Source organism: Lithobates pipiens, unplaced genomic scaffold, assembly GCF_037356315.1.
Source record: "Lithobates pipiens isolate NorthernLeopardFrog02 unplaced genomic scaffold, aLitPip1_a1.2 Scaffold_16, whole genome shotgun sequence".
Taxonomy (NCBI): Eukaryota; Metazoa; Chordata; class Amphibia; order Anura; family Ranidae; genus Lithobates; species Lithobates pipiens.
Window position 1 is genome coordinate 587,441,014 of NW_027507748.1, and position 20,522 is coordinate 587,461,535.

Consider the following 20,522-nt stretch of genomic DNA (forward strand, 5'->3'; position numbering starts at 1 on the left):
TGGAATCCCGGCCAATATAGTTTCTGAACACGGAGTGCAATTTAACTCTTAATTCTGGAGAGCTCTGTGTAAAACCCTGGGAATTGCACTATCATTTTCCACCGCCTACCACCCTCAGACAAATGGTCAGACTGAGAGGACCAACCAGACCCTCGAGCAATATCTGTGTTGTTTTTCATCCTTTTCTCAAGATGACTGGGTCACTCTGCTCCCTTTGGCTGAGTTTGCCTACAATAATTCCATGCATTCCGCTACAAAGTAAAGTCCGTTTTTTGCTAATTACGGTTTCCACCCATCCTTTCTTCCCAACTCCATTCCTGATGTTCTGTGCCAGCGGTCCTGGAAACAATACATTTTTTTCCTCTAACAGTCAGTTACTACAAAAAACTATGGCAAAATCTCAGGAGCACAATAAGGAAGTGTTCGACAGGAAGAAACGATTGGTACTTGAACCCAGTAACCGTGTATGGTTGTCCACTGTAAATCTAAAATTTACTTGTCCCTCCAGGAAGTTGGGTCCCAAATTCTTTGGCCCTTTTCTTGTAAAAAAAAAAATAAAAATTAAAGAGGTGTTTTTTTGAGCTAGAGCTCCCGGATTCACTCAAGATCTCTCCTGTTTTTCACGTTTCCCTGTTGAAACCCTTTGTCTCTAATCCTTTTTCTGACCGTAATTTGAATCCTCTGGATCCTGTAATAGTGGATGGTGAGGAAGAATTCAAAATCGAAGCTATCTTGGATTGTAGGAAAAGGAATAATCAAGCTCAATTCTTCATCAAATGGAAAGGCTATGGCCCAGAAGCAGGGGCGGACTGACCAGTCGGTCACTCAGGCGCCGCTCGAGGTCATTAGGGGCCTGGTCTTGGCCACATGAGAGGCCACTTGAAGCGGCTGGGCCTGTATCACATGCCGCGATCATGCCGATTACAATGCTGCTAACGGCGCGCTGCTCCCTGCCGGCCCCCCTCCTTCCCTCCCGTCCATCCCAGGTGATGTCACAATGCATACAGTACAAGCACCTGGGATGGATGTGAGGGAAGGAGGGGCCGGTGGGGAACAGCGCGCCGTTAGCAGTATTGTAATTGGCATGATTGCGGCATGTGATACGGGCACAGCAGAAGAGTGGAGGGGCTGGCGGGGAGCTGCACCGTTATTATCGGCATCCGTTAAGTGAAGCCTGGGCCTGCCACAAGTAATGGGGGGCGATGGTACAGAATGCATGGGGCCCGGATCCCCCCAACCCACAGTGTCCCCCTCTGTGAGTGCCCCCCGTGTGTGAGTGCCCCTGTGTGTGAGTTTCCCCCTGTGCCCCCCGTGTGTGAGTGCCCCCCATGTGAGTGTGTTCCCCTGTGTGTGTGTGTGTGAGTGTCCCCGTGTGTGTGTGTGAGTGTCCCCCTGTGTGAGTGTCCCCGTGTGTGTCTCTCCGTATGTGTGTGTGTGTGAGAGTGTCCACCTGCGTGAGAGTGTCCCCCTGTGTGTGTGTCCCCCTGTGTGAGTGAGTGTGTGCATGTCCCCCTGTGTGTGTGTGAGAGTGTATCCCCCTGTCTGTGTGTGTGTGAGAGTGCATCCCCCTGTGTGTGTGAGTGTATCCCCCTGTGTGTGTGTGTGTGTGTGTGTGTGTGTGAGAGAGTGTACCCCCCCTGTGTGTGTGTCCCTGTGTGTGGTGTGTGTGAGTGTCCCCATGTGTGTGTGTCCCTGTTTGAGAGAGTGTGTCCCCCTGTGTGTGGTGTGTGTCTCCCTGTGTGAGAGAGTGTGTCCCCCTGTGTGTGTCTCCCCCTGTGTGCGTGTGTCTCCCCCTGTGTCTGTGAGTTTCTTCCCCTGTGTGTGTCTCTCCCCCAGTGTGTGTGTGTGTGTCTCTCCCCCTGTGTGCGAGTGTGTCCCCCTGTGTGTGTGTTTCTTCCCGTGTGTGTCTCCCCCTGTGTGTGTGTCTCCCCCTGTGTGTGTGTCTCTCCCCCTGTGTGTGTGTCTCTCACCCTGTGTGTGTCTCTCCCCCTGTGTGTGTGTCCCCCTGTGTGCGAGTGTGTCCCCTTGTGTGTGTGTCTCCCCCTGTGTGTGTTGATCTCTCCCCTTGTGTGCGAGTGTGTCCCCCTGTGTGTGTGTGTTTCTTCCCCTGTGTGTCCCCCTGTGTGTGTGTCTCTCCCCCTGTGTGCGAGTGTGTCCCCCTGTGTGCGTGCGTGTGAGTTCTCCCTCCATTTTCCCCCTGTGTGCCCCCCCGTGTCTCCCTGTGCAGGTGTGGCGCTCAAGGGGGCCCCATGAGCTTCTATTGCTCGGGGGCCCCATTAGTTGTCAGTCTGCCCCTGCCCAGAAGAGAACTCTTGGGAGCCTGAGGAGAACATCCACGCAAAAGGTTTAATCAAAGCCTTCAAGAGATCCCAACCTGAAAAATGGACCCGGTTGGGCATCCGGAGGCTGCCCCTTGGGGGGGGCAATGTCAGGAAGATCCTACCAGCGACAGACTGCCTGGGCCTTCTGCCGCACGTTCATGCGCGTGGGTGTGTGTGCGAGTGTGCGCGTGTGCCTGTTGTCACCAGACGGGCTATTTAGTTCTGATGGTCACACTGAGATCTTGCTGTCTGATCTACAGCGTGTGTGTATCCTGACTAGGGATGAGCCGAACACCCCCCGGTTCGGTTCGCACCAGAACTTTCGAACGGACCCCACGTTCGTTACGAACGTTAGAACCCCATTGAAGTCTATGGGACTCGAACGTTCGAAATGGAAAGTGCTAATTTTAACGGCTAATATGCAAGATACTGTCCTAAAAAGGGTTTGGGGACCTGACTCCTGCCTCAGGGGACATGGGTCAATGCAAAAAAAAGTTTTAAAAACGTCCGTTTTGGCGGGAGCACTGATTTTAATGACGATTAAAGTGAAAAAAAAAGTGAAATATTCCTTTGAATATGGTGCCTGGGGGGTGTCTGTAGTATGCCTGTGAAGTGCCACGTGTTTCCCGTGTTTAGAACAGTCCCTGCACAAAATGACATTAAACGGAAATAACACCATTTAAAACTGCTTGCGGTTTTAATGTTATATCTGGTTCCTGCAATATGGTTGAAAATCATTGAGAAAAATGGCATGGGTAGCCCTCCCTGCCCATTACCAGCCTATTTGGGTCTTGTACGCATATTAAGGGGAACCCTGTACCCATATTAAAAAAAGGAAATGCGTGTGGCCCCCAGGCCCTATATACTCAGAACAGCAGTATACAGGCGGTGCAAACAAGACAGGGACTGTGTAGGTTTGTTGTGTTAAGTTGAATCTGTTTGTAATTTTCAACTGGTACATTTTTAAAGTGTAGCTCCAGTCAAAAAAACAATTTTTAAGCTTTTTGGAAAACATAGGGAAGGGTTATCACCCCTGTATAATTTGTTTTGTCGTCCATCTTTTTTCATCTCACTTGCTGCTGTCTGATGTTTGTAAGTTGGATGTTTGAAAGTAGGGGCCTGCCCTATATGCTCTGCAGAAATGGCGGAACAAGGTGTTGGTTTTGCCACAACATTGTAAGCCCTCAAAGTGACTCTTGGTGGGCGCTGGAGCGCCCTGCTGTGAACGATTATATCAAGAATTGTAATTACATGCCATTGTTGAACAGTGGTAGAAAAATTGACCTTTGGTGGTTGTGGTGCTGGCGCCACAACACTATAAGTCCTCACCGTTACTCTGGGTCGGCACAGGAAGGGGCCCTCCTGTGAAATATTATATCAAGAATTGTAATTACATGTCCCTGTTAAACAGGGGCAGAAAAATTTGGCCTTAGGCACTGCTGCTGGTGCCACCACACTGCAACCTCTTCCATATACTCTAGTTTTTTTGCTGGAATTAGCCCTGCTGCAAAGCATTGCATCAAAAATTGTACTTAAACGCCCCTGTTAAACAGGGGCAGAAAAATTGGGCCTTAGGCTGAGGTGAATATCGCGGTGTATACTGCGGTCAGGGCACGCAGACAATAACCAGAAAACAGCAGAGATAAAGGGGTATATACAGATGTATACTGTGCTGTGCTGGAGGCACACACAACTTCCAATAACTCCTGCAGATGGCAATTGGGCTCAAATAGAGAACAGCTATGTAGGTGGATTATAGCGGTATGTACTGGGTACAGAGCACGCAAACAGCACGCACTATCTCCTAACACTACTGACTGCAAGCTCTATTATTAAAGATAGATCACTAGCTATATAGGTGAGGTGAATATAGTGGTGTATACTGCGGTCAGGGCACAGACAATAACCACTACACAAGAGCAAGATAGGAAATCAGCCAAAAACGATCGGTGTGTAACTGTGTTGAAGGTACACAGAACACCCACTGCTTCAGATGCCAACACACTACACGAGGCCGCCTCAAAGGCAGCCTTATATAGTGTGGGGCGTGCACTACACAGCCTGAGCTATGATTGGCCACAGGCATCCTGCCTGTGGCCAATCATGGCTCTCCTCGCTGCTGGCGCTGCGATTGGCCAAGCATGCGGGGTCACAGTGCATGTTTGGCCAATCATGAGCCAGCAATGCACTGCGCCATCGCAGTGCATTGTGGGCCGTGCGCGCCACACGAATTTTGACGCGAACGGACCAAGAGTTCGGATTTCGCCGAACGGACGAACAGCCAATGTTCGAGTCGAACGTACGTTCGACTCGAACACGAAGCTCATCCCTAATCCTGACCCTGAGAACCTATCTACTGTGCTTACTTACCCGGCTTGTCTACCTACCATCCCATCAATGCTAATCTCTGGCATCTGACTTTGGCTTGTCTGACTACCCTTCTGCTTGATCCTCTGGTACCTCTGCTGTCTGACCGATTACCGACCCGGCTTGCCCGACTACCCTCCTGCTTGATCCGCTGGTACCTCTGCTGACTACCTGATCACGACCTGGCTTGTCTGACTACCCTGCTCTCAGCATCCTGGTTTCTGGTGCCTGTCTGCTGTCCAGCTTCCAGTTGTTTGTCCAGCTCCTGCCTGCAGTCTAGATACAGCATGAAGTCCTGCTCCAGAGTCCTGGTTCCTGCTGCCTGCCTGCTGCTCAGTTCCAGCCTGCTGCACCCACCTGCCAATCCAGCTCCTTCTTGGTGCCAGCCTGTCTCCTGACCCTGTTGGAGGTTCCCCTACACAGTGCTTCCTGGGTTCCAGATCCATCCTCTGCTGTTGATCCTGCCAGGCACTCGTGCCACTCCTGACTCTTGTGCTTGCTGTATACCCTACCAGGGCCCTTGAGTCGGAGCCTCAAGAGAGGTCTCTCCCTGCAGGTTGGGCTCATCCACTAGGCATGTGACAGGGGGCCTGGGTGGAGTTGAGGACGGTCCCGGGTTCTCCTATATGTCCGGTTGCAGCTGTGGGGGAATTTTGACAAGATAAGCCTCAAGGCCAAGGGGTTTTCTTCCGACATGAGGATGGGACAGCTGTGTCATGCTTTCAATTTCAGGCGGTGTTCAAAAAATGTTTGGCAGCGGTGTTGAGGGCGGAAAATTATTCTTCTCACTCGTTCCGCATTGGAGCGGCCACGGATACAGTCCGGTGGGGATTGGATGAGAAGGTGGTTTAAAGTATTGGGAATCAGCGCGATTTAAATCATACATCTGCCCCCACGTGTTGTAGTTAAAAGAAAACATAATGAGGGGGGGGGGGATTAGTGTTCGTAGCTCCTCTCTCTCTCTCAGCTTCAACATTGTCAGCTGAACAAGGCCTACAGTACATCCATTAAGATGCAGACAACATTGGGCCATTCTGGCTGTCAGAATACAATAGCCTGGCAGAGAAAATTTGTCTGTCCACACTTTTAGCATGTATGGAGGAATCTGTTAAGCTGGATATCCAATAGTAGAATTTTGTTCACTCTAAGAATGTTTGTTTGATTTTCTAATCGTTAATGGGGTCAAATAGATGTTTGCCGGATGGAAAATAAGACCCCTGGGTGTTCAATTTCTGAATATTCCCAACAGACAACTCAGTATTCAGAAATTGAGAATGCCCAGGCGTCTTATTTTACAAACTCTTCATACTCAGTAGGTCCTTCTATGCTTCAATAATATTCTTTGATTGTAAAATATTTTTGGGCAATATTAAAAATAAAAACAAGTGTATTTTTGTGCATATATATTTTGACAATTTGTAATTAATTGCAACTCTGTAGTAAGTAATCCCATATTTGTTGTTGTTTTTTATTTATCTCTCTAATGCCTCGTACACACAATCAAACAATCCGGTGGAAAAGTCCGGCAAACTCAAGTCCGCCGGACAATCCGCCCGTGTGTAGCCTCCGGCGGATTTTTTTTACCCAAAAGTCCGGCGGACTAAGAAAGTATTTTTGCACTCCAATCTGTCCGCTGGACTTGCTTTTCGGTGGACAGTATGGCCGTGTGTGTGCTAGTCAGCCATACTTTTGAAATGAGCGGACTTTTCCCACGCGTGATGTCCCTATATAAGTCGTCACGCGCCGCGTGCCTGCCATCGTGAGTGGAGGCAGCGACAAGGCAACATCTGAAGAAAAGAACAGAAAACGGCGACAGTGGCGAGAGAAGACCGGGCCACCGCTTGTAAAAGAGCTAGAAGAAAGCGCGGTGGCCCGGCAAGAAGAACCGAAGAGGGGGACAAGACCGCCAAAGAGGGAAGAAGAGGGTGGCGGGGAAGAAGAAAGCCGGGCTCCTCCGCTAGTAAAAGAGCTAGCAGAAGATAGCGGAGGAGTCCGGCGAGAAGACCCCCGAAGCGGAATACCCCCGGAGCTGTGCAATAAACTATTTTAACCCTTGTGTGTTGTGTTTTTTTTTACTTTTTTTTTTACAGGTGATTTGGTAGGGGTACTTTGTACCCCATACTCATTCACATAGGGTGGGGGGCTCACGGATTCCAATAAGCCCCCCGCCCGCAGACCCTGACAACCAATGGCCAGGGTTGTCGGGAAGAGGCCCTTGTCCTCATCAACATGGGGACAAGGTGCTTTGGGGTGGGGGGGCCGCGTGGCCCCCCTTCCCCAAGGCACCCCCCATGTTGAGGACACGCGGCCTGGTACGGCTCAGGAGGGGGGGCGCTCGCTCGCCCCCACCCCCTTTCCTGGCCGGCCGGGTAGCGTGCTCGGATAAGGGTCTGATGTGGACCTAGGGGGGGACCCCACGCCGATTTTTCGGCGTAGGGATTTCCCTTTAAGTCCATACCATGTGACAAAGGAGGTGTCGCTGGCCCCGGCAACCTGGAGACGCACTCAAAATGAGCGGACTTTCCTCCATGTGTGTGGGCGAGTCCGTTCATTTCAAAAGTACGGCGGATAGCCCGGCGGACTTAGTACGCCGTATTAGTGCACTGAACAAGTGCCGTGTGTGGGCAAGTTGCTCGTTCGGAAAGTCCGGCGGACAGTCCGTCGGGAAGCCTGCCAGACTAAGTCCGCCGGATAGTCAGCTACGTGTGTATGCGGCATAAGTAATCATTTCATACGGCACTCTAGAATCTTCTGAAGAAGCTCACTCGAATCGAAATATGTAGAGTGGTAGTGTCTATATGTACATGAAATGAATTTGATATGCAACAAGGGATTTTTTATGATAATGTTTTAATTGTTATTAAGAAAATATATATATATATATATATTTTTTTACATTTAAAGGTTTTATTCGAAAATATAAACAATACAAGAGATAAGTACAGATGGGTAAATAAGGCACAAATAGTTAGAGATAATAGTCCATATGTTAGTGAAAACATCCAACTGTAAAGTGCAAAACAGTTACCCTTCGGTCTGGTCCTGTGCAAATATGCAGACCGGTTTCAGTAAAACAACACATAATGGCTTACAGAAAGTGGCAACACCAAACTGCAGGCAGTATCTGTACTTCGTGGGGTGTTGGAAATTCAGAAGAGAAGAAAAGGAAAGGAAGAGAAGAAAAGCGAAAACAGTAGGAGGGAAAGCGAGAATTCCTTTGCATGATTGCTGCACTAGGCAGCCTGTAAAGAGCAGCATGCAAGTTGGGTCTACCATCTAGTCAATTATGACTGTCTGTTTCCAATTGATCGGTAACCAAATCACATGACTAGTGTTTTATATTCCTGAGAGAACCGGTACTCGAACCAGGGAGACCAAGTCCTATGATAACGTGCAGGGGTTTCTTCTGACTGTGCCTTGGTATCCTCCATTTCACATATGGAAGAAATCTTGTGTAACCATTCTTTCAAAGAGGGGGTGTGCATGGTTTTCCAATAAAGAGGGATGAGCGACCTGGCCGCGTTTAGCAGGTGTCTTGTTAGGGATTTTTATACTTCTTCAATGAGAAATTGGAGATGTGGAGAAGGCAACACGCTGCATCTAGGGTAAGTTTGGTCTCCGTGATCCGACGCACCAGTCCCGTCACATCACTCCAGAATGGTCTTATTCTTTCGCAATGCCACCAGATATGTGACATAGTGCCCCTATCTTTAAGACAACGCCAGCACAAATCACTGGACTGAGGATACCATTTGTGAGTTTTTTCAGGTGTGACATACCAGCGGGCAAGTACTTTATATGCTGTCTCCTGCAATCTTGTACTGATAGAGCATTTGTGGGCTAGTATACAGGCCCTCTCCCATTGAGCCTTTGTGATGTCTATGTTCAAATCATCTGACCATCTCTCTCTAAACCGATTGCTCGTCACTGCTTTTAAATGTTGTAGCCACTCGTATGCTGTAGAGGTAGTTTTCAACACCTTATCCCCTTTAAGGCACACTGACTCCAACTCCGTGAGATCTCTAGTAAAGTGCTCTTTGCACGGTGGTTTATTAACAAATGATCGTATCTGGAAGTATGTCCACAAGGGCAAGGTGGGAATGTCATTGTCTGTCTTTAGTTCTGTGAAGTCTTTCATCATTCTATTATTGAAGCAATGTAGTGCTAGGAGCGGAAGGTGTTTATTGGTAGGTCGTAGTGTTTGGTTCCCTAATCCTGGAGCAAAGTCAGGATTGTGTTGTAGTGGAGTGAGTGGGCCCACAGGAGAAGAAAGCTTGTTTTGTTTAGACAGCAGATGAAACATTTCTAAGGTAGTCCCTCTTAAGGGGTGTTTTTTCAGTATCGGAGGATATGTGGATTTCAAAATCCACGGGGAGAAGAGTAGGGGTATCGGGACGGAGTCCCTTTCTAGCATCACCCAGTCCTTCATTGCAGAGTGACAGTGCCAATCCACAATTCTCGCGATGTGGGTTGCATGGTAGTAGTTCCTGAAATTTGGTATCCCCAGCCCTCCCAGACTCTTGGGCCTCATTAATAAGGAGAACTTGATACATGGTGCTTTATGAGCCCATATAAATCTCAGTAAGATGGCCTGAAGGGATCTGAAAAAGCTTTGGGGTATCTTGATGGGTAAGGCGCGAATCAGGTATAGAACCTTGGGCAGGATATTCATTTTACAAGCTGCCGCCCTTCCAAACCAGGAGATGAACTTGGTATGCCAGTGCTGTAGATCTCTCTCAATGGTTTGAAGTAGGGGCACAAAGTTGCGGGTAAAAATGGAGTCTACCTTGGGTGTTAGCCACACCCCTAAATATTTAATGGCATGTGGTACCCACTTAAAGGAGCTATTTTCCATTGTTCGTTGCAATGTCGGGGCTGGCAGGGTAATGTTCATCGCCTCTGACTTGGAATAATTAATCTTAAGGTTAGAGATATAACCGTAGATCGTAAACTCCTTCACGAGGGATGGTATGGATATGTTTGGGTCGGTTACAAAAAACAGGAGGTCATCGGCATAAGCCGCCACCTTGAACTCCTTTCCCTCCACCCCGAAACCCCTCACCGACCTGTTGGCCAAAACTCTCCTGAGGAAGGGTTCAAGTTAAATAACAAATAGCAGAGGGGACAGGGGACAGCCCTGTCTCGTGCCATTTCTTATGTCCACCCTACCGGACAATGTTCCGTTTATTTTGAGTCTAGCTGAGGGATTCTGATACAAAGAGGTTATCCAGTTCATCATTCCGGGTCCTAGTCCTATATGTCTACAGGTCTCAAACATGCAATCCCAGGCTACTCTATCGAAGGCCTTCTCCTCATCAGTGGACAGGAGAAGGCCCTCGATTTTTCGCACATGGGCAGCGTGTATCAAGTCCAGGGCTTTGGTAACATTGTCCTGGCCTCTCTACCCAGCATAAAACCAGCCTGGCTCGGTCCAATCAACTTATAGAGGAGGGGTGACAATCTCGTTGCAATTATCTTCGCCAATATCTTAACATCTAAGTTCAGCAACAAGATTGGCCTATAACTGGTGCAGTGTATAGGATCCTTGTCCGGTTTTGGGATAACTGCGATGTGCGCAGATAAAAAATCAGGAGGGACCCTCCTTCCCCCCGTCAAGGAGTTCAGAGCTTCTTGTAGGTGTGGGGTTCGGGTGTCTATAAATGTCTTGTAATATATGGCTGTGTACCCATCTGGGCCAGGGCTTTTGCCTGTTTTAAGTTCCTTAATCGCCATTCTGATTTCTGCCTGGTCTATCCGGGCGTCAAGAACAATAGAGTCCTCCCTTGTAAGTGAGGGGAGATCTGAGCCCCTCAAGTATTCCCGTATAGCTTGAAGTCTATTGATCCCTATGTCGGGGGGGTTTGTGCTGTGGTGGGAGGTTATAGAGTTTAGTGTAGAACTCTTGGAAGTGTTGAGCTATTTTATCGGTCGTCCTATTTATACGACCTTCCCTATTCTGGATTCCCGGATTGTTGATTTTAGTTGTGAGATCTCTCAGGGCTCTAGCAAGTAGGTGTCCCGCTTTGTCACCATGCTCATAGTATACCTTTTTCCGTAAAAATAGGATTCTCTTGGTTTTCGATTCCAGTATCTGTCTGAAGGCCTTCCGTGCCTCTATAAGCGTTGTGGCTGATTGCTCTGACAGGGACTACTTGTGAAGGGTTTCTAAGCGGCGGATCGTTTGGGTTAGCTGTCATATTTCCTTTTCCCGTTCCCTCTTCCTTTGCGCCCCCAATGTCATCAACAACCCCCTGGCAGTGCATTTGTGAGTTTCCTAGATCGATAAAGGATCCATACCAGGAGTCACATTGTGTTTGAAGAATTCTTTCAGGGCTACTTCAATTTTTGGAAACAAGGATGGGTCTGTTAATAGGGAGGAGTTCAGCCTCCACATGGGAACCATTTTAGTGTTAGTTGCTGGACTAAGGCTAATTGATATTGGGGCGTGATCGGAGATGGATTGGATCCCTATATGGGAATTCTGCACTGTGTGCAGGTCCCTTTGGGAAATAAATAAGTAGTCAATCCTCGAGTGACGGTCATGAGGGATCGAGTAAAAGGAAAAATCTTTGTCGGCTGGGTGTAAGTAGCGCCATGTATCTACTAAGTCTAGGGAGTGGAGAAGAGTTTTTATGGTCTTTAAAGTCCGGAAGGAAACAACCGTCTTCCCTGAGGACGTGTCCAGTAAAGGGTCAAGCGGGATATTGAAGTCTCCCCCTAGAATTAGACAGCCTGCCCCAAAGTTCTCAAGCTGCCGCACCAACATTCTGCAGAACGTTAGATGGGAGGCGTTGGGGAAGTATACATTTGCTAGTGTGGTAGGTACACCTGCGAGGGTTCCCTTTAGGAAGATAAACCTCCCGCCCGGGTCCACTCTTTTGTCTCTGAGCTCGAAGGAGGCCCCCCTACTCAGTAAGATGGAGACCCCCCTCGATTTAGATGTGTCATTAGTTGAGTGGTGTGCTTCTGTGAAGTAGGAGTCGGTGAGCCTAGGGACTTGGTTTGTCTTGAAATGAGTCTCCTGCAGGAAGACAATCTGTGGCTTACCTTTTTTCAGCTCCCTAAGAAGGGTCGAGCGCTTCTCCGGGATGTTCAAGCCTTTTACGTTGTGTGACACTAGCGTAGGTGACGAGCCTAGGGCTGAGTAAGCCATCGGTCAAAAGTAGAGAGAGATGGTAGACTTTGCCTGTAATCCCAACCTGCAAGATGCAATAACTGGTATGTTAAAACACTCCCACCAATTTCACGATGTAGTAGCCAAGAGAGGCAAGAAAAGACCACGAGAAAGGAAAAGGAGGGAGAAAAGTCAAAGTTAGAGGGAGAGTTAGAGGTAACGACCCCCTTGGGCCGTCAAGCCGACCAGGTAGGTCAAATCTCCAGTGTCCGGGTGGGGACAAATATCTCCACCCAGGTAACGGACTATGTGTGAGGACAAGGGAAACACGCAGTCAGAGTGACAGCCGTTATCAAATACAGGTAAATAACAGTAATATGATATCCAAACAGAAAAAACAAAAAAGAAGGGGGAAAAAAAACACATAAGGAAGCCAAGCCCTGGCCCCTTGTGGCAAGTATAACATATGTAAAGTCTTCTCTGCCGTGAGAAGAGACGTGTAGACTTATTGGTTAGAACAGGTGAACAAACAAAGCTCGTAACTGAACTAAGTAACTAAAAGCCGTGTCCTAATGACATGGACATTGGACGTTAAGGGGTGCAGTCGGTCAGGGGCGGGAGGGGTGAACGGCCAGAACCATCCCCCCTCTGTAACAGACCCCCCGGTTAGCACCCCCAGACAGATACCCCACGAACCACCCCCCGCCCGCTTACAATGTACTTAAGGCCTTATAGACATGTAAACAGAAAGTATGCTTCTAGGGCCATGTAGCATTAGTGCGATAGCCAGCCCGAGTCCTATAGCATTCCAGAGCAGACCTTACCAGCTACCCAACCCCAGCTTCACTGGCATTTGTGGGGTTCCAGACCCCCCTTTCCATATCACTAGTGCTGGTAAGCAAGAGAGTCATGTCTCTGGTGTCCATAAGTGCAAGCCAAAAGCCTGGGGGAGGTAAGCCCCCGATCTGTCGACGAGATTCAGCCAGGTTGTAAGACCCGAGCGGCTTCAACATCCGGTGTGGTAGAGCAGCACCTCGATCCCACGTCGACTGGAGGTCAAGTCAACTCTTCCAAAATAAAAAAAATGGTGTTGATAAACGTGAGCTGCTGAGCTCCAGGGCTGCCAAGATAAATCTTCAACTAAGCAAGTGGTGTCTGCTGAAAAGAATGAAACAAAGTCTTGTGTGCCCAGGAAATATGTGGTGAGGGCGGACCACACATAGGGGGGACATGATCCCAGGGGCTCGTAGTGCCAACAGTTAGTCATCCCTTAGGGATCTAGAGGAGTGTGCCCTGCTGCGCAGAGTTCCCGTACCTGGACCCTCCTGCCAGGCTTGACACTGTTTTTTGGCGTGGCGCTTGTCAGGCGTTGTCACAGGGGAAAGAGGAGGGCTCCTCTCTCTAGGCAGTAGCGTGAACTCCTGATACCAGTCCGGGAGGTCCACGAGGTCCAGATGTAGTGCATTGCAAAATTCCAGGAGATCACTCGGTGTGAGGAGCATGTATTGCTTGCCATTGTGTGATACTGAAAGGGCAAAGGGGAAGCGCCAGGTATAGCGGAGATCTCTTGCTCTGAGCACATCCAATAAAGGGCGCAGGGCTCTGCGGTTTTTCAATGTTATCTGTGAGAGATCTTGGAAAAGCTTTATGTTCTCACTGTTGAACACAATCTGGTCATTTCTGCGTGCCTTGAACATAATCTCTTCCTTCAGTGAGAAATTCTGCAAGCAGCAGATTATGTCACGAGGGGGCAAAGTATCGGGTCCTCTAGCTCGGAGGGCTCTGTGAGCCCTAACGAATTCAAGCTCGGAGGGCTCTGTGAGCCCAAACGAATGGTGGACTCCTCAGGCCTTTCTAATACACTGTTGAAAACCCTCTGAAGGGCAGGCATTATCTGATCTGCGGTCACAGACTCCAGTACACCTCGGACTCTAATATTATTCCTTCTCCCCCTATTGTCAAGGTCCTCCATGTGTCTGTTTAGCTCAATAAAGTGCTGTGCATGGGAGGAGGTGACATTGTCCAGCCTGAGTGTTGCTCTGTCTCTGATCTTCCCTGCAGTGTCCGCGGCGGCCATCTTTTCTGTGAGCACCAGCAGGTTAGTTTTTAAGTCTGTGATGGCTGCTGAAAAAGACGCCTTAATGTCAGCAGCAAAGCCCGACATGTCTGCATAGGTGAGGGGGTGGTCGGGACGTGCTGGTCTCCTACCGTGATCCTCTGTAGCCGATTGAGAGTCCTCACTGAGATCACCATCCGCCTGTGTCGGCGCCATCTTGCTTCTCTTTGAGGCCGCTGTGCCACCGCTTGTTTCTGGAAAATCTCCGAGATATTCCTGCCTGCAGACACCGCGGTGGATCTGTGGGATCGCGTGTGTTGAGTGCCGCGAAACTGCTTGTTCATCCTCGGTAAGTAAACGGCAGAGAGGTGCTTAGGGCCTTGGGCTTAACGGAGCTCCTCGTTTAGGCTGCCATCTCCGTTGCGTGCCGAGCCACGCCCCCCAGAAAATATATTTTTTAGAATTAAAAAATACTATATATATTTTTTCTTTGACACAGAAAATCCCACAGTTTTCCCTTTTCCATGTATTCTTCGTCACATTTACACTGTTATACAATCTGTACACTCACTACTTACACTATATTGTAGCTAAGTGTAATTTTTTCAATGTTGTCACATGAAAAGATATAATAACATATTTACAAAAATGTGAGGGGTGTACTCACTTTTGTGAGATACTGTAATTTACAGCAGGTTTTCAACCCTGGTTTTACTGTTAAATTTAACAATAAAAAACAGTTTCTATAAGCCCTACTATAACCACTTCAGCCCCAGAAGAATTTACCCCCTTCCTGACCAGAGCACTTTTTGTGATTCGACATTGCGTCGCTTTAACTGACAATTGCGCGTTCATGCGACGTGGCTCCCAAACAAAATTGATGTCCTTTTTTTCCCACAAATAGGCTTTCTTTTGGTGCCATTTGATCACCCCTGCGGTTTTTATTTTTTGCGCTATAAACAAAAAAAGAGCAACAATTTTTTAAAAAATTCATTATTTTTTACTTTTTGCGATAATAAATATCCCCTTAAAATATATTAAAAAAATCTCAATAATCGATTATTGATGGGTTTGCGCAAAAGTTATAGCGTTTACAAAATAGGAGATCGTTTTATGGCATTTTTATTTAATATATATATTTTTTTTTTTTAAAGGGCGGCGATCAGCGTTTTTTTTTTTTTTATCGTGACTGCGACATTATGGCGGACACATTGGACATTTTTGACACATTTTTGGGACCACTGTCATTTATACAGCAATCAGTGCTATACAAATGCACTGATTCCTGTGTAAATGACACTGGCAGTGAAGGGGTTAACCACTAGGTTGCAGTGTAGGGGTTTAGTGTGTCCTAGGAGCGTGTTGCTAACTGTGTGGGGGGGGGCATAGCTGTGTTTTACACATCACTGATCTGCAGAGATCAGTGTCACTGTTGCTAGACAGAACAGGGAGATACTTGTTTACTTTGGCATCTCCCCGTTCTTCCTCTACGTGAGGCGATCGCGGGTATCTCCGCAGCGATCAAGTTCATGGAACCCGACTCAGGGAGCTTCCTGCTGGCGCTCGATATGCTGACGTATATAACGGTGCGAGGTGGTCGGGAAGCAGTTAAGACATTACAGAGTTTTGTTCCTAATCAGTTAACAATATCTGCACAAGACCAAACCAGATAATACCAGATCAAAGATAATTCTATAGTATAGAGTAAACCTAGTCATCAAGGTTATATCACTTTTTAGCTATACTTTAAAATTAATACTGTGAGTGATTTATGGCTGCTTTGTTTTTATATTATTTTACATAATATATATTATTCTGGATAACGCACAATATTGTTTGAATGATAAAAGGTCAATGTACCTCTGTGAGTGGACAATTGATCTGTGCATACCATTCCTGACAGTATAGAGAAACCTGGATGCCCTGACCAATGAACAGGGACGTCCATAGTATTACATTGAACACTGGACTTTTTCGTTTGTCATTGATTGCAAAATTAAACAGAACTAAAAAACAGAAGAATATACAGAGAGAGATTAGTTATTCACAGTACAAATATTTCTATACATGGCATACTGTATGCAAACGGGAGCAAAAGTAAAAAATGTAAGTCTTCTACAACAACCATAGTCAAGGTTATTCAACAAAAAGTTCAGTAACCTGTGGTAACAGACAGTGGCGTAACTAGAACCTTCAGGGCCCTGATGCAAGAAACCATGAAGGGCCCCCCTGAACCCCAGCCAGGGCCCTTCCCTCCGAGTCTGGCGGTGGAACTCCAGGGCGTGGTAACAGGTATGACCTTTGTGAGCCCTGTAGTTCCACCACTGGTTGGGGAGAACAGACATCGGACTGAGCGGCAATGCATGGAGCAGGAGAGGGGTACTCTGAGGACACAGGTCATGCGGGGAATGCACAACTAAAGAGCAGCCAGTGCGATAGTAGAGCATGGAGCTCTGCTAGTCACCCTCCGCTTCCAGCCACCCGTGTGCATGGTGCACTGGTACCCCTTGCTGCCTATGCTGCTGCCGGCCATATGTAGAGGGGGCTGCATGGGCCCCCTGCATCACAGGGCCCGGTTGCGGTCGCAACTGCTGCACCCCCTATAGTTACGCCCCTGGTAACAGATCTGAGTTTAGAGATCTAACTTTAGTTATCTAAAATCTTTGCTATGAGTTATTGCCCTTTAGTTTTGCCACCATCAATGAATATGCAAAGATTAAAAAAAAAAAAAAAACAATAATAGTAAAGTATGTTGAATTTTACCAAACTATTTAAATTCTCCAAACTGTAATTTTTGCATTGGGCAAGGATGGTCTTTCCTTGACACTATGAAGTTCCAGACAGTAGCTTTCCTGGCTGTAGGCCTCAGGCTGGTTCCAAGGTGAGGTGTATTCAGCTCAAGATATAGAAGTCATGTTAAAGTCATTAAACAGCTTGCACTGATGTCCTTTCATGTTAAATTAGAAACTTGCACTTGTTTCACCGTTGTTGGTGGTTTTTGATAAAACCTACTTGGAAGTCATTGGAACCTTCAAAAACACAGGCAGAGGACCCTGCAAGATTTTCATAAACCCAACATAACCCAAACATTAACCCAAAATCAACATTCCTGCCACTTGATACCAACAATACCAGTAATAAAAGGTTAAGAATGATCTCCATCTGTACCTCCGAAAATAGCAAAGAGGCAAAACATAACTGGGTAAAAATACCCAAGTGATATTGTTATGGCATATTCATGCACAGAAGCGGACATGAGAAACACGGCCAGTGTCACTGCTGAACGAAACTTCTTTTTCAGCAGCTGAAAACAAAATGAAAAGAAAATCAATCACTTGTTTCAAAGATGACACTTATTTTTATAATTTGTCTATTTTTGTCTCCCTACCAGGCCCTTACCCACAGAAGGTCTTGGTACACATAATAAAAGAGCCAATCATGGATCACCACATTCCATGTCCGGTAATAGTTTGAGAATGAAGTGGAATTCCACCAGTCCTGTATAAACAAAACAGTAATAACAGGTAATTTAAGACAAAGACATGCAGGTAGGTTAATTGGCTTCTGTCCAAAATTGGCCCTAGTATATAAATGGGGACCTTGGATTGTGGGCTCCTTGAGGGTAGGGACTGATGTGAGTGTGCAATGTAAAGTGATGGGGACAATTGTAGACACTCAGGTTGAACTGGATGGACTGGTGTCTTTATTCAACCTTACTAACTATGTAACTATGTAACTATGTAACAAAGAAAAATGCTTGTGCTGTCCAATAGATCATACTCTGTTATTTGTTAAAGTACCGGTTAACGTGAAACAACAATACTGTATATACACAGATCTATTTGAATAGGTTTATCCCCCCCCCCCCCCTCCACACACACACAAAATTGTAATTCTGCACAGCTTTTTTTGCAATTCCCAAACCCTTCTTCTGACCACAAAGCTGATCAATCTAAAGCCCCATACACATTATCAGATTTTCTGATAATTTTTGTCTTCAGATTTACCAAAAACATGTAGTGCAAGGGCTTGCCTGATTGCATACAAATTGAAACTCCTAAGGTTGGACCTCATATTATATGGTTTTGGTAAATCTGAAGGAAAAAATCAGCAGAAAATCTGATAGTGTGTATGGGGCTTTACAATGTTCAGGTTAAAGGCTAAGTTCACCCATTTTCTCTAAATTCCAGCTTCCCTATGTACCATTATACCATTAATGAGCCTCTGTTTCAGAAAAGTAAAAGCTTTCTTTATCTTCTAGGGCAGGCCTCAGCCTCCAGTGTCTCCTATTAAAAACTCCCCCAGTACTTCCTGCTGTCTGACCCTTAGAGCACGAAAACCTGTTAGAAGGATAGAGTTCAGCAGATGACATCATTAACACACCCTGCACCTGCCCTCACCCTCCAAGAGATTGCTCTCGCCCACCTCTGTAGTGAGTACTGTTCTCCCTTCATACACAACCATCAAATTCTTTGCATCATTATCTTGAATAGATCGTTCATGTGGCAGAGTGTGCAGGAGCTAAGCGATCACATAACCGTTTATCCGCCTCTGTAATTTGAAGGGAGCAGATACCTGCCCCCCCCCCCATTTTTTTTTGAAAGCAGAAAAAATGGGCAAGTGTTTGACTTTGATAAGGGCCCAATTGTAATGGCTAGATGACTGGGTCAGAGCAAACCCAAAACTGCAGGTCTTGTGGGATGTTCCCGATCTGCAGTGGTCAAGACCTACCAAAAGTGGTCCAAGTAAGGAAAACTGGAGAACCGGTAACAGGGTCATGGATGACCAAGGCACACTGATGGACAGCAAACACTTGCCTGTGTAGTCCAATCCAATAGAAGAGCTACTATAGCTCAAACCACTTAAAAAGTTGCCAGAAGACAGAGTGCATTGCAGTCTGTTTCGTATGGAGCTGCATAGCTGCAGGCCAGTCAGGGTGCCCATGCTGACCTGTGTCCACAGCCAAAAGCTCGTACAATGGGTATGTTATCATCAGAACTGGAGTACAGAGCAATGGAAAAAAAGATAACCTGATCTGATGAATCCTGTTTTCTTTCACGTCATACGAATGGCCGGGTGAGTGTCTGTCCCTTTCCTGGGGAAGAGACAGCACCAGGATGCACTGTGGGAGTAAGGCAAGCCATCCGAGGTGGTGTCTTGGTTTGAGCAATGTTCTATTGGGAAACCTTGGGTCATGCCACTTATGTAGACATTACTTTGGATTCTATGCCTCGACAGGTTAGTGTTGTTTTGGCGACAAAAGAGGAAGCTAGTCAACATTAGGTGGGTGGTCATAATGTTATGGCTGGTCAGTGTAAGTGAATTTTTTTGTACCTGGAGTTCAGCTCGAAAAAGTCTACAGCAGCAGTATACTACTATCCAATATGTCATGGTCAGGGGTAAGGTTTGGAGACCAGTAGCAATAGCAGTAGAAAGGCTCCCACCAACCAGCTGGATAAATATACAAGTAGGTCTTCCTGGCAGAGGACACAGGCCTGAGGTGTAGGGTCCAAGCACTTACCGGTATTCACCAGAGCTCCTAATGGAGATGGGACTTGCTGCCTGTTTGTACTAGGTGGCAGTCCTCAGGATCACCCCAACAGGAGGTCAGCAAGTCTGGGTCCGGTAGCAGGACCCAGGGATCAAGCAAATGTGTAGTCAGTAAACAAGCCAAAGGTCAGTAACAAGTGGTTGCAGGTTGGGTTCAAACAGATGCATAGCTGAGGAACAAGCCAAAGGCCAGTAACAAGTGGTAGTGGAGATAAGGACAGCTGCAGGTAAACAAACAAGCAAGATATGGGCTGGAAAGAGCAAAATAATCTGACAAACAGGAAGTGCACTTGTATGGCTTAAATAGGAAGTTCATGGGAGGAGTTCAAGGTTCCCCAGAAACATTGTAAAAGACAAGATTATCCAAGGGTTCAGACAGCATGCAGTCCAGCTTCTCAGGTGGCTCAGCAAAAAGAGCTACTGCTGGACACAACAGAGGTTCTGGGTTCAGATTCTGGTCCTGACACAATAAACTGTTTCATATATTGAATATAGTTACATAGTTACATAGTTAGTCAGGTTGAAAAAAGACACAAGTCCATCCAGTTCAACCACAAAAAAAAAATATATATATAATAATATCATACCAGCCCATATAGCCAATTCTATACCCATAGTTGATCCAGAGGAAGGCAAGAAACCCCAGCAGAGCATGATCCAATTTGCTAAAGCAGGGGAAAAAATTCCTTCCTGATCCCCCGAGAGGCAATCGGATTTTCCCCAGATCAACTTTCCCTATAAATGTCAGTACCCAGTTATATTATGTACACTTAGGAAATAATCCAGTCCTTTCTTAAAGCAATCCACTGAGCTGGCCATAACCACCTCTGCAGGGAGTCTATTCCACATTTTCACAGCTCTTACTGTGAAGAAACCTTTCCGTATTTGGAGATGAAATCTCTTTTCCTCCAGACGTAAAGAGTGCCCCCTTGTCCTCTTTGTTGACTGTAAAGTGAATAACTCAACCCCAAGTTCACTATATGGACCCCTTATATATTTGTACATGTTGATCATATCCGCCCTTAATCTGAATAAATTCAGTTCCTCTAATCTTTCCTCATAGCTGAGTTCCTCCATGCCTCTTATCAGTTTGGTTGCCCTTCTCTGCACTTTC

The 20,522-nt window shown here is 46.8% G+C and overlaps 1 protein-coding gene across 1 annotated transcript in view; it reads right to left on the minus strand.

Moving 5' to 3' along the window:
• Nucleotides 1-20,522, minus strand: part of LOC143983792 (sterol O-acyltransferase 2-like) — a 287,433-nt gene that overhangs the window by 29,486 nt on the left and 237,425 nt on the right. Inside the window, exons 12-14 of the mRNA XM_077483879.1 lie at nucleotides 17,258-17,356; nucleotides 17,027-17,162; nucleotides 15,719-15,864 (exon numbers count right to left, since the gene is read on the minus strand). Coding sequence (XP_077340005.1) covers nucleotides 15,719-15,864; nucleotides 17,027-17,162; nucleotides 17,258-17,356 — 381 coding nt within the window. The remainder of the gene's footprint in view (nucleotides 1-15,718; nucleotides 15,865-17,026; nucleotides 17,163-17,257; nucleotides 17,357-20,522) is intronic.